This window comes from Chaetura pelagica, unplaced genomic scaffold (assembly GCF_000747805.2).
Source record: "Chaetura pelagica isolate M959 unplaced genomic scaffold, ChaPel_1.0 scaffold505, whole genome shotgun sequence".
Taxonomy (NCBI): domain Eukaryota; kingdom Metazoa; phylum Chordata; class Aves; order Apodiformes; family Apodidae; genus Chaetura; species Chaetura pelagica.
This window is the reverse complement of record NW_009953211.1, coordinates 210,824-225,239: the sequence shown is the minus strand read 5'-3', so window position 1 is coordinate 225,239 and position 14,416 is coordinate 210,824. Positions and strand designations below refer to the sequence as shown.

Genomic DNA, 14,416 nt, shown 5'->3' with positions numbered 1-14,416 from the left:
CCCTTTGAGGCACCAGCGCCTGGCGGGTTGATGCTTCACTTCCTCCCTCCACGTCCCAGGGTGCTTCTGGGTCCGGGGATGCAGGGCAGCGCAAGATGCCCGCTCCCTCCGCCAGACGGCAGGAGTTCGGGTAGCTTCGGTGCTGTCAGCACCAACAGCATCGGTTACCTGTAGCCACGTGGCCTCCGTCCTGCTCCCCAGCGCCTGCTCCACGGTCAGGTGCCACCAGCGTGCTGCCCACCAGGTGAGCAGGGTGGTGTCCCAGGGACCCTGCACGGCCCAGGTGTGGCTGAGCAGGCTCCGTTAGCAGCCAGTGGTGCAGCACTGTGCAGTCAACAGGCCAGCTTCATTCTCCTTTAAGCCTGGCTCCCCTCCAGAGCAGCTGCTGAGCTGTGCCCAAGGAGGCCCTGGCTCTCTCCTCCCTCCATCTCTGGCAGCAGCTGCCTGCAGCTGTGGGCGGCCAATGAGAGTCAGTCTGACAGCTCCAGTGCTGCCCAGGGCAGGCAGGGGTGCTTTTGGGGACCATGCTTTGCTCTGCCCCAGCTTGGGAAAGCTGAGCAGCCAGCTGAAACTGAGGGCCTGTTGCAGAGCTCCTTGCGTTTTGGAGCTGTGGGCTGATGCTGCTTTTCCATGCTTTTGGTTTATCATGCTGGGGGAGGATGGGTATAGGCAAACAACTGTAGGCAGAGCTCTTAGGAAGTGTGAGGCTGAATGAAGGAAACTCAAGATGTTGGGCCAATTTCTTCCCTCCCCGCAGGACAGCCAGCCTAAAAATAATCCTTTGCCTCCTGCTGTGCATGGAAAATCAGCCTGAGAGGAGTCCTCAATCACAGCAGTTCAGGGTCTGCTTGGGTTAAGAGCGTAGTTAGTCTTGTGTGCCTTGGAATGTGTGTGTGGGAGAATATAACCAGTGCTACGGACAGGGAACTCCCATGGAAAAATGAGGCATGTATCCTTCACAGTGACACAGACTAACTAGTGTGATGAACTGCTGGAAGGGGCAGTAGCAGCCTAAGTGCTTGAAGGCTGTCCCGTATTCCCATGTGCAGCCTAGGAGATGGATTTCAACCAACATGTGCCACCTGGCCAGGAGTCTCAGGAGTACTTTTGCTAGGAATCTGTGGGTTTGGAACAAACCAGGCACACAGCATGGGAGTCTATGAACCCTCATGTCTTCTTTCAGCCATCAGCAGTTGTTTTGGAGGGGAAGTGGGAGCAGAAGGGTGCCCAAGGGTGTGTATGGAGAATCCCAGCAACTCCCTGATGGCCCTGCCTGTTCCTCTGCAGGATGGTTCCCCCACCACCTGTCAGCAAGCCCCACGTGTGCATCTCCACTGTGCTCATCATGACCAGCCTTGTCCTCATGGATGCCTACCTGGTGGAGCAGAGCCAGGGATCCAGGAAGCTGGGCATCTCCATCATGGTGGCAGTGGGTGACATGTGCTTCCTGCTGGTGCTGCGCTACATGGCCATGTGGGTCGGGGCAGAGGTGAAGACAGCTAAGCGGGGCTATGCCATGATCCTCTGGTTCCTCTATGTCTTTGTTCTGGAGATCAAAGTCTACTTTGTGTACCAGAACTACAAAGCTGACCGAAAAAGCCTGGATCTGATCGCCCGCAAAGCGCTGACCTTGCTGCTGTCCATCTGCATCCCAGCCCTCTACGTGTTGTTGGTGGCCACGGAGCACATGGAGTATGTCAGGACATTCAAGAAGAAAGAAGATCTCCGCAACCGCCTCTTCTGGGTCATCGTGGACATGCTGGATGTGCTGGACATCCAGGCCAACCTGTGGGAGCCCCAGAAGAAGGGGCTGCCGCTTTGGGCTGAGGGCATCATGTTCTTCTACTGCTATATCTTGCTCCTGGTCCTCCCTTGCGTGTCCCTCTGTGAGATCAGCATGCAAGGGATCAGCATCATGCCGCACCGCATGATGCTGTACCCCATGCTGAGCATGTTAACTGTCAACATCACCACCATCTTCATTCGAGGCAGCAACATGGTCTTCTTCAGGGATGCCCGGGTCTCCAGCATCTTCATGGGCAAGAACATGTTGGCCATTGGGCTGAAGGTCTGTATGTTTGTGCAGTACCAGCGGCACCAGAACCACACATCCCTGGGGCTGGACCTGGCCCTGCAGCACAGCACCCAGGCCCAGCCCTCCTCAGGACTGCACAAGTCCCGGAACCAGCCTGCCTGTCCTGAGAAGCTGGCCCAGGACAACACATGACAAGTCAGCAGGAGCCACAGACTGGGCACCACCACGCCTGGCTGAGCCTGCAAACATGAGGTGGGCTGCTGAGCTCCTCACCTGGATGAAGGCAATGACCTGACTCTCTCCCTCCCTGAGCAAAGCTGCTGTGGTCCCCAGGGGTCGCATGGTAAGGGCCCCCTGTAGCTGCCTCCATAAGGCTGCAGAGCAGTTTGGGACCTTGGCACCCCACCAAGATGGGCAGCAGAGTGGAGGAGGCCGGGCTTGCCTGCCACACGCTGTGTCTTACGAGGTCCAGGCAGCCCAAGCCTGTGCAGGTCTTCCCCCATCAGTGCTGCCTGCTGGCCAGCCAGGGCTCGGGCCAGAGGGCTGCAGAGGGACACTGCAGGTCACCCGCTCTGCTGTTGGTGGCCCTGGCTCCAGCTCAGTGCTGGGCAGCCACCTTCTCCCCAGCTGTGTGAGCCAGGGTCCCTGTGCTGTGGGAGCCAGGCAGGGGCCTCCCCCTGCCAGTCAGCCCTCTCAGCCAGCTGCAGGCACGGGGGGCTCAGAGGGGTTGACTCATTTTTTGTATCTCCCACTTTGCAATAAAAAGCCTGAGCCCTGCAGCCTCCTCATGTGTGTGTCCCTGCTGGGAGGTGGGTCCCCCCAGCTCCTGTGGCACCTGGTCCCCTGCAAGCCTGGATGTCCAGCTGCAGAGCACATCTGGGGTGGGGGGCTTGCTCAGTGACCACCCAGGCCTGGGGAGACCATTCCAGGCACCTACCTGTGTCTGAAGCCATTCCTCCTGGCCAACAGGGAGAGTCAGGTGGGTTCTCAGGGTGTCACTGGGGACGTATGTGTGGGGGCTTTGTCAGCTAGCACTGCCTGAGCAACCACCTGCACTTACATCAGTGCCAGCCCAATGGCTGCCTTCCCCAAGAACACCCAGAGCAAGTCCCCACACTTCACCTGGAGGGACACCAGAGCTAGCCTGGCAGATGCCCTGTCAGGGCAGCATTAGAATCACAGAATGGCTTGGGTTTCAAGGGACCTTAAAGATCATCTAGTTCCAACCCCCCTGCATGGGCAGGGACACCTCCCACTAGATCAGGTTGCTCAAGGCCCCATCCAACCTGATGTTGAAGACTTCTAGGGAGACTTAGAGATGTGCCGAGATTCAGGCAACTCTTGAGTTCTTGGCTCAGACCGCATGAGTGCTAAATGTCACTAGAGCAGTATTAAAAATCACCTGTCTGTATCTTATCTACCACTAGGAAGATAACCTCCAGCCTTGGCTAGGCTACAATGCACAATCAAACAGCAAAAAATCTCCAGAAACTAGCTGACATGTGCCCATAAACTCAAATTATTCTGTGAGCTCTACTCATAGAATGGTTTGGGTTCAAGGGACCTTAAAGATCATCTAGTTCCAACCCCCCTGCATGGGCAGGGACACCTCCCACTAGATCAGGTTGCTCAAGGCCCCATCCAACCTGATGTTGAAGACTTCTAAGGAGGGGGCATCCACAACGTCCTTGGGCAACCTGTTTCAGCATCTCGCCTATCCTCACAGGAAATAACTTTTTCCTAGTGTCAAACCCTAGAATTAGAAACAGGAGGAAAATAACTTCCTGCGGCTAGGATGCCTAGGAGGCTAGAAAGCTCTCTGAAGATTTTGAAATCATCTTTTCCCATGAGCTCTTGCTGCCACGATTCTGCCTGCCTCAACATCCAGTGCAACAAGCCTGGCTGAGCTGGGCAATGTTCCAAGGCTTCCCCCTGCTCCTAGGTACCTGCTCCAGGAGCTGGCAAAGATAGGTAGGTCAGCAGACCTGTTCCTTACTGCTAATATGTTCAGCAGAAGCAGGCAAGATGTCTGGAAGGACGCCCCCCTTACAGGCAGGCACACAGGACTCTGCAGGAAGCAGCCATCTGGCTCCAGATGGGAAAGTGGGACCACTTTGGGGGTGCACCATGTTTGCTCCCTGCTTGGCAGGATCTACCAGCAGCTGGGGATTGGGACACATGGACCAAGGAATGCAAGGCCCTGGCAGCAGTGAGCCACCTCCAGCCTGGCCAGGCCCCCGCCTTCTTCTTTTCTAGCTTTAAAGTACAGCAGAGTATTTTATCTGCTTTGACTTAAAAACGGAGAGCACAGAACAGCAGACCAATGCCACGAAGGGACCAGGATAACCCTAGGCTTTGGTGCTGCCACACTACACCCAAGATAACTCTCCTCTGAAGACACAAAGATGCAACAGGCTCCGCATTCCACATGAGACAGGGAAAAGAGCAAGAAGCCCAGCACAGTCCAAAGCAATAAGCCACAAGCAGGTTAAAAGCAGCTGAGGATTTCCATGCAATCTGCAGCCAAACTAGCACATCCCATCTCTATTGCCCTCCCCCAATAACACTAAAACCTGTCACCAGAGCTGAACTCACATCACCCACAGGAACAGCAGTGGAGGCAGATGCTTCAGCTACACCCTCAGGTGGGTGTGATGGAGTTGGAGAGAGGCATTAACTCCTCTAAGTTCAAACACTTTTGATTGTAATAACACCAACACTGGGAATAAAGGAAAACCGAGGTATTTCATAAAGAATCAGTATCTGCCCATGCAGCAGGGTGGATCATCTCTCCTTTACTCAGCACTTTTGAGACTACATCCAGGCTAGGCACCCAAAAGAAAGATGTTGGTCCTCTGGGCTGACTCCAGCTGAGGATGTGAAAATTGTCAGAGGCTGGAGCACTGCAAGGAAAGGAAGGGAACAGGGTTTATTCACCCTCAGGAAGAGAAAGCTTTGGGGAGACCTAAAAGGACCCATTTCCCACTCATTCCCCAGACCTATATAACAAGGCTACTGAGAGGACCGAGACAGGCACTTCACTGAGAACAAGACCATTATTATGAACTAAACTCCAACTTTACGTTTCCTGGAGGAAGGGGAAAAAAACAACAGTTTAATCTTGAGAACTTGAAGCAAAGGAGCAGAGGTGATGGCATCTTGGACTGTCCCAGACCCAACTGAAGAAGCGCTGGGCAACCTGATGTCAAGTCAGTGCTAGTCCTGCTCTGTGCAGATGTTGAACTAAAGCCCTCCCACCTGACGGCCTTTCCCACCTCAGCTGGTATCTGGTAATACCTGGAGTAGAGCCAGCAATTCAGGGTAGGGCTTGTGCTCTCCTGGCTAGAGAAAGAGATGAGCAGGTGCAAGGACAGACACAGCTGTCTGCACACACCACGTGCATCCGCAAGACAGACTTGTCACCACACAGACATGGTGTAAACCACAACTGAAGAGGATGTTTCAGCTGAAAAGCAGATAGTTGGAAGAGGGATAGCCACCTTCCAGGCCTGGCAAGGACAGAGTAAGACCCAGTGCCAGACCACAGCCTGTCTGCAGTCATGAGTTCTTCTGTGAGGGCAGACGACGCTTGTCTTTGATGGCATTCCTCTTCCTCTTCTTGTTCAGGAAGCTCTCCAGCTTTCCACTCCTCTTCAGCTCTGAATACTTCTCAGCTAGCTCCAATTTCCGCTTCTCAGCTGCAGAGAAGAGGGGAGCAAGGTTTTAAACTGAAGCCCAAATAAACTCTACCCTTCTCACCTCTCCCTCCCTGGCTCCAGGCCTGACTCCAGTACCAGCACTAGAACAATCCCTCCACAGCTCTGTGGAATATTATGGACAACTGACTTCCTGTGCTTGGAGTCCTGTCAGCAGTACTCCCCTCTAGGTCTTCCTGCAGCATGTTCACAGTGAGTACTTACATTTCTTTAGGAAGAAGGGTTTCTTTCCTTGCTTGGCCAATTCCCTCTGTTGCCTTTTCAAAGACAGCTCCCTCTCCCTCAACTTCTGCTGGTTTTTCTGTACCTGTTCTTGCTGTGTCTGTACAGAAAAGATAGCCCGTGTCAGCAAATGTCTAGGCAGACCTCAGGTTGCACATCTTCTCTTTTTATGCATTGTCTCACAGGAGAGGAGAAGCTGCACTGAACTCACCATTCGGTTTAGGAGTTGCTGGAGTTTCTCCTTCTCCTCCGTGTTCCTGCACTTTTTCAGCTGCTTCTGAACCATCTGAAGAAGAGAGCAGAAAGCTGCATGACTGCCTGCTACCTCCACTGTGAAAGGCTTTTGTGGAAGCTGCCCCTGTCAAGCAAGGTTCTTCTGGTCAAGGACAGGCACACAGTATCACCTCCTTCTCCTGCTTCTTGATGCTGTCCAGGAAGCTGTACGTCTTCATAAATATTTCAGGCTTATACTCTCCAGACAGGTCATCAAATCGAGGGTCTCTGTGGACCTGAAGGCAGGGAAGGGAAAGGTAAGAGCTGTGGCCAGGATTAACCTGTTAATAGCCTGCTTACTCCCCTTCCATGGATCAGACCTTGCCTTTTTTTTTTTCTTTACTAGCAATATTATGCACCCACTGTTGAAAACATCTGCAGTTGGAAAAGACTGAATCTGATAATCAAGGTGGCAGTCCCTCACAAAATCACACCCGCATCCAGTCTGTGAAGTAACAGGCAATTTTCATATGCAAGTCTACCACCCAGGGAACAGTCAATTCAAGGAACAGCAGCATGAGTGCTGCCTCCAAACACCTGCAACTCCCAGACCAAGAGCTGGCTGAACATGTGTTGTCAAGGTGATGGATCTGGGAACTCAAATCTATTTAGATTTCCACAGATTAGCTGAGTCAGGTCATATAAAAAAAAAAAAAAAAAAGAGACAAAATGAGATCTCTAACTCTGGAAATTAACAGGTTAAGATGATCCAGCAATGATAAGTCATATTCACATTAGAAACTAGATGGACATTTGAACTTTCAGTGTGATCAGAACTGAACAATGACCATGGCTTGCAGTGCAGTTGTCATCGCTGGCAGCCAGTGCACCTTCTAGAAACATTTAGATCCCAAATGTTCAAGTTACTCTTCAAGCTGTGCACTCTGCAGGGCAGCACATTATACAGAGAGCAACTGCTCCTGCACCCAGTCTCATGCTCACCTGAGCTAGCACTACCTGCACTCACCAGAGAATGAATGGTCAAGGCCCTCTCCTCCAGGAACAGCCTGTGTCATCCTCAGCAGTCCCATTACCACCTCGGTGCTCTATTAGCATTGCTAAGGGAAATCAGTTCCTGAGCTGGGGAGGGGGAGCACCCACCTTCTTTTTAACAGAGACAACCTGTCGCAGAAAAGGTACAGGCTTCTTGGCAGACATCTCCAGTGGCCTGAAAAAGAGACAAATGTACTTAAGAGGAGCAGAGAACAGGACGAGGCCCAGGCTAACACATCAGGAGGTTAGCCAGAACACCAGGAGAACATTACTGCATAGTGCTGAAACAGCAGACTCTTCCACTCAATCCTCACCATGATACCTACAGAGAACAAAAAGGTGACTTGGTCAAGAGCCAGACAAGGCTATTACAACAAAATGATCTGTAAGTGCGTGGTTAAAACAATCCTACAGAAAACTTGATACAGCACTATTGCATCAAGTGAAAAACCACCATCCTCATCAGTAAATGCACCAAACTCAATTATCCCTCTTCCTCTCCATGTTTTCATTCATCATGCAGCAACCCTCTTCTATTCCTGGCCCACCAACTCATCCACTCTTGACTAAAGGGGAGCCCAAAGTTGGGAATTTCAGCACTGGCCTGGTAGTTACAAAGACAGACCAATTTTACAGTGGCCAGTGAGAAAGTGTACCACAGCACAAGAACAGGTCAGACCCCAGGAGTAAGGGCCAAACAGCTTATGGAATATATCCCAAAAGAAACTTCACAGTGAATCAGGACCATGGTGACAACCAATCCAGTGATTAAGTTATAGAATCATAGAATCATTCAGGTTGGAGAATCCAGTCCAACTTTTAACCTAACTCTACTAACCTAGGTTTACCAGCCCACTACTAAACCAGGTCCCTAAGCACCGTATCTAGTTTTTTTAAAATGCATTCAGGGAGGGTGATGCAGCCACTTTCCTGGGCAGCTTGTTCCAGTTCTTAAGAACTCTTTCTGTAAAGTTTTTCCTAACATTGAACCTAAACATCCCCTGGTGCAACCTGAAGCCATTTCCTCTTGTCATACTGCTATTTACTAGTGAGAAGGGACAAACCCCCCTTGCTACAACCTTCTTTCAGGTAGTTGTAGAGAGCTATCAGGTCTCCCATCAGGCTCCTCTTCTTCAGACTAAACAGCCCCAGTTCCCTCAGCCACTCCTCATAAGTTTTGTTTTCCAGACCCTTCACCAGTTTTGCTGCCCTTCCCTGGGCTCACTCCAGCACCTCAATGTCTTTCCTGCATTAAGAGGCCCAGAACTGAGCACAGTACCCGAGGTACAGCCTCACCAGTGCTGAGTACAGGGGCACGATTGCCTCTCTACTCCAGCTGGCCACACTATTCCTGATACAAGCCAGGATGCCACTGGCCTTCTTGGCCACCTGGGCACACTGCTGGCTCATATTCAGCCACTTATCAGTCAGGTCCCTTTCTGCGGGGCAGCTTCCCAGCCACTCTTCCCCAAGCCTGTACTGTTGCATGGGATTGTTGCGGCCCAAGTTCTTGCCTTTAGAGCTCGATACTTTAGGTGTAAAAGGGGGACAGTACAAGGTGGGAGAACAGGGTATTACTCTCCCCATATTACTTGGGTGCTGTGTCCTGTGATTTGTCGGTACATCAGGTAACTTATCACAAACATGGAAAGCATGGTAAACCACCCACTGAGAGTACCCACAGTATGAGTATTATATCCCCATTCAGTAACACTGGGGTGGGAACAAAAACAACCCTACAGGCACAAGTGAGTTTTTCAAATCCCACTTAGGACAGTGTTCAGTGTATTTTCATGCCTGCAGATGTGTCTATAACCTTGTACAATGCTCTCCAGTCAGCTTTATATAGTATTACTGAAGCTAGCTCAGGTCTAGTGGATTTCCCTGAAGTCCTTTTTTTAAGAAGCTCACTTCCATTTAAAAAAAAAAAAAAAGAGAGAAACAGCATGTAGGATTTACAGTGAAGCATCAGTTAAAGGATTAGGGGAATTAAATAAAAATAGCATTATGCAAACTGTGTGGGAGAAATGGAGACAGTGCATGAAGATGTTGCACTACACAGTATCCCCCAGACTCTAATAAAAGTGTTTATGGCAGAAGAAGCATGTACCCAGCAGAAGTTCAGAAACAGGTTAGGGAATGTCAGTGTGACAGAGGAAGCCTGTTCAAATAACTTGGATACAACTCTCGAGGACTGAAAACCATCTCACTACTGCAAATAAAGGGTAATGGTATAACAGCTGTGAACAGTGGGGGCCTGTGGAGGACTGTAAAAAGATCCAATAGCTTTTGTTATGTTGAATGTATTTTATAGTAACCACATAAACAGCACCTACAGCATATTCTAATAGGAGATGTAAAGACCACTAAAGATAGGAAAAGGTCTGTGACCTTAAGTACTGTAGAGGGGAGGGAAAGTGCAACACAGACAAGCCACAGCAGAGACAACAGCAGGGTTAATGACTTTTCAGAACAACTGGCTGTCATTGCAATTCCAGCCAGTGGGAGCCAAGCAGAAGATGCTTATAAGCTGGAAGGGGTTTAGGAAACAGTAGGGTAAGTATTTCAGGGCCCAGGGAACACAAGTAAATCACTATGATACAGCTTAAGAAAGAAATGTATCATGTCATGGGTTAGAAGTGTCTTAATACAGAGGGTGTATGTAAATGCCAGTTTAACTATCAAGTAACAGGTGCCTGCTGGGGATTTGAACAGGATAGGTTATTAAGAGCTCTGAAACAGCAAAGACCATTCCCAAATGAAATACTATAGCAAAAGGCATTATTGTGTAGCACATTAAAGGAGATCTACAGCAGCTCCAAAGCAATGGCAATACTGTGAGGAGCTCCCAGCATTACTTCTGGAGTGCAGAGAGCAAACGTACACATTTTTCTGATCACAAAAGATCCTCTTTACCCCTTTTTGCTTTGTTGCTTCTTCACTGTGGCTTTGGTAGGTTTTGCAGTTTTCTTCCCACTGGTCATCTGCTTGCACACTCTTGTTCTCATACCGCTCTGCACCCGCAGTAGTTCCTCAAAAGACATGTAAGATTCATCTGGAAGAAAGTGCAGGACACACGTGAACCAAACAGCTTCTCAAAGCACATCCCACCCCCAAATTCCACCAAAGGGGGGTGTCTTGGAACTTGAGACAGTGACACAAGCAGAGTGGTGCCATACAACAATGCACAAAGTAGCCACTGCATCTCTCAGCCTTTGATTTCTTTCTCATTCATCACAGCAGCCTCCAGCACTAGAATAGTGTCCCTGTCTCCCCAGCACGTCTTTGCTTCTTTCTCAGGAGCACACACAAGATCAGTTCAGAGTTTTTACCTGGTACAAAGAGCAGCATGAGCTCTGCACTGGGCTATATTTTGGTCACGCTGCAAGTTCTGAGGGGTCACCTCTTAGTCCTCACTCCTTCACTTTAGGAGACTCATCTTGTCCCATCACCTTTGGAGGAATCCCCACATCTCTTGCACCATAAGACCAGCCAGAAGGTGCAGGAAAACCATATGGCCTGTTCTGTCTGTTAAGACACTCTCCCCACTGCACATCTCTGATAGCTCTGCTCAAACTGCAACAAAGCAATTCACAAGGCAGAGCCTCCTCAGCACCTCAGAGGCCTGTAAACTACTGAAATGCAGACATTCAACCTTCACCATCTCACTACCAACAGGAAGAGATTATAGCCTGGTTTGCTGTGGGAAGAAGAAAACTCCACAACACTAATAAGCAGTTTCATATTCTAGCCCTGCCTTGAGCTCCCCACAGTGCTATTTGTACCTTGTGTTTCATAAAATATTCCTTGTCCCCCCTGACTGCTGACTAAAAGACCAACAAGAAATAGCAAAACCAGTTCTACCCAAAGTGCTGATCAATGTGCAAGGTATTTTTCTGGAATTTTCTGTGGCTAGATTTTCTTTACTATCTCTCAGTGTCAGTATCAACAATTATTTCCAAAATTACACCTCTGGGTGCAATCAGAAAACATTTCTTAAGGCAGCACTTGAATATGCTTGTTCTGTTTTCTGGATGACGGTAGATGCAAGAAGGAAGAGGAGGTTTTGCACTGCCTCCCTTCTGAAGGAGGAAGTCTTGGCAAACATCACCTGGGTAGCATTTGCCTACTCAACACCTCTGAGCAGCACCAGGCATGTGGTCTTTCTGAAACTTCGCAGTACACTATGGATTTGGTACAAAACACTCTAACTGCAAAACACTCTAACTAGCAAAACCCACCATATCCTGCCTGTGGTGGGCTGACCGTTGGTGGACACCAGGTGCCTGCCACAGCTACTCTATCACTCCCCTCAGCTGGACAGAGGGGAGGAGATATAACAAAAGGTTTGTGGGTCAAGGTAAGGACAGGGAGACATCACTCACCAAATACAACATAGCAAAGCAGACCTGACATAGGGAAAATGGATTTATTACCAATCAAATCAGAGTAAGATAATGAGAAATAAAACCCAAATCTTAAAGCACCTTCCCCCCACCCCTCCCTTTTTCCTGGGCCCAGTTCCACTTCTGATTTCTCTTCCTCCTCTCCCCAAGCAGTGCAGGGAAATGGGGAATGGGGGTTGTGGTCAGTTCATCACATGTTGTCTCTGCCACTCACTATTCTCTTGCTCCAGTGTGGGGACCCTCCCACAGAAGACAGTCCTGTACGAACTTCTCCAACATGAGTCCTTCCCACAAGGCTGCAGTTCTTCATGAACTGCTCTTGCATGGGTGCCTTCCAAAGGGTGCAGCCCTTCAGGAACAGACTGCTCCAGCATGAGTCCCCCACAATGTCCCAAGTCCTGCCAGCAAGCCTGCTTCAGGGGGGGCTCCTCTCTTCACAGGTCCACAGCTTTTGGCAGGAGCTTGCTCCAGCACAGTCTTCCCATGGGGTCACAGCCTCCTTTGGGGACCCACCTGCTCCATCCCATCCAGCCTGGGGTCCTCTACAGGCTGCAGGTAGATATCTGCTCTACCATGGGCTTCCACGGGTTGCAGGGGTACAGCCTACCTCACCATGGTCTTCACCATGGGAAGGAATCTCTGCTCTGTTGCCTGGAGAACCTCCTCCCCCTTCCCTTCTCCACAGAGTTGTATAGCATTCCCTCTACCAACCAAAATACACTGCCCCATGACACAAGTTTTCTGCATACTCTGCCCAAATCTGCTGTCAAATACAGAAAGCAACATGAGGTTAGTCACATTGGCTCAGAGCACAGATTCATCATTCCAGTCACCCTCATCTCAGCAATAAATGAGACTTTCTGCTTCAGAATCTACTCACATCATCCAGAAAACATGAGCATATCCAAGCACTGCCTCAAGAAATGTTGTCTTTTTGCTTCTTCTGAATACCAAGGAACCCTGCTGTGTCAACACTCGTGAGTCCTCCGAGGGCAGTTAAGGGAACACCACTTACCCAGTTTGCCCAGCACTCCTTCACTGCACTGCTTCCCCCAAAACACCCTTCTCACTTATCCTACTGCAGTCTGCTGTCCTCTCTTGCTCGGGCTCCCACAAACACCCTTTCCCCTGTCTTCTTAGGTTTGACAGCACTGTCAGCCTTTCTGATCTCCCTCACAACCTCCATCTGTGCCAGTGTCTCTCCTGTGCACTCCTGCCTGCCCAGAGTGTGAAACCACCTTCAGCCCAAAGAACTGTTCAGGTGAGAGCCAAGTAGCTCAGCAATTTAAAGTAATCACACTGTTGGGGTTCACAGGAAACTCAGTTTTTCTTCAGAAAACCAATTAATTCTAGGACTTGGCCAAGAGCACCTGCCACCACACTGTCCAAATTCAGTGCAGGTAGCTTCAGAATGCTGCACTATGCAAAAAATCTGTGCTAATGACACAGATCACAGGGATATAGAGCAATTAATCAGTATATAGGGAAATATTTGAGTATCACTGGATACTCAAAGTGTTACAGGACAGACAAGCAAAAGACCCTGAACAACAACAACAGTCAAAAAGGTAAAGAAAGCATTAAAGCAAAGCAAGAATGACATGGAAGCTGCTCTAACAATTTCACAAAGGCAGACAAGAAACCATCACTTGCACTACAATACTCCACTGGACTGCAATTCCAAATACTGTTAAAACAGCAAAGGCTTACAAGATGTCAGTTGAAAACAAGATAAAGACACTATGTAAAAAGATGTGACGTTTAGTAAAGGACTAGAAAATACATATGGTATAAATCAGACAAAGGGAAGGAATGCAGAGCTTCCACTGAGAAAACAATACAGACAATACAGTTCAATACAGACAGGGGGCACTGGACAAGATTTGTCAACCCAAAACCTAATGGGGGAAGTGCTTTCCACACAGTAGCATCAGTCCATGAAATACATCCTACCATCTATTTGCAGGGACTGAATTAGCCTCTCACATTGATAAAAACATCATTTGACATCAGCACAAAAAAAAAAAAAAAGAGCCTGTTTTGGGCCAGAAGTGAACAGTCCCAGAGACAAACGTAGTGCTGGATTCAAATAAAGCTGCTTCTGTTCCAGAAACAGTTTACAGAGGGCCCAGTCAGAAGGTAAAAGCAAAACTGCTGTTTCCATTCACATCCAGCTGGGGTAAGGAAAGGGTGACAACTGCCAGCAGTCTCCTCCTTGAACCTGGCTCACCGTGAAGAGAAAGAAAGCAAAATGCCTGCTGATGGGGGAGTCTCCCCCCCCTGGGACCCCCTTCCTGAAAGCCTCCCCAACACAAAGATTTGCCTCCCCCACACCAACACGGCAAGGAGACACGGGCAACTTCTCACACCTGTGACACACCCCACCACGCCTTTAACAGCATTTAACACCGACGCCCAGCTCTTCCCGCGGGCACTGCCTGTGCAGTGCCCGGCTCTTCCCGCACACCTGTCCTGTCGGGACCTTCCAAGCCACTGCACGTCTAACTCTGGACAGATCAACTACCCTTAGCAAGATGGAAGAGATTTCCACGCAGGGGGAAGGAGAAGTGGGATGAAAAGAAAGAGGCCCCTGTAAGTTTTTATTCCGGAGCTCTCAAACCAGACCCCTGCTCTTCATCCCGAGCTCACCCTCTGAGCGAGGTGAGGAGAGCGGGAGCACGAAGAAGCTGGAGTGCAGACCCAGACCCAGCGCCTGCCGCTCCGTCACCCATCGACGGGGCTGCCCAGACACCCCGGCACACGCGCTGCCG

General features: G+C 49.8%; 1 protein-coding gene across 1 annotated transcript; it reads left to right on the top strand.

The window, feature by feature from the left end:
• The first annotated feature begins 1,288 nt into the window (after nucleotides 1-1,288).
• Nucleotides 1,289-2,227, top strand: LOC104388672 (transmembrane protein 121-like). Its single transcript, XM_009997560.1, has one exon. It carries the CDS (start codon nucleotides 1,289-1,291, stop codon nucleotides 2,225-2,227), a length of 939 nt encoding a protein of 312 aa, XP_009995862.1.
• The last annotated feature ends 12,189 nt before the right edge of the window (nucleotides 2,228-14,416 follow it).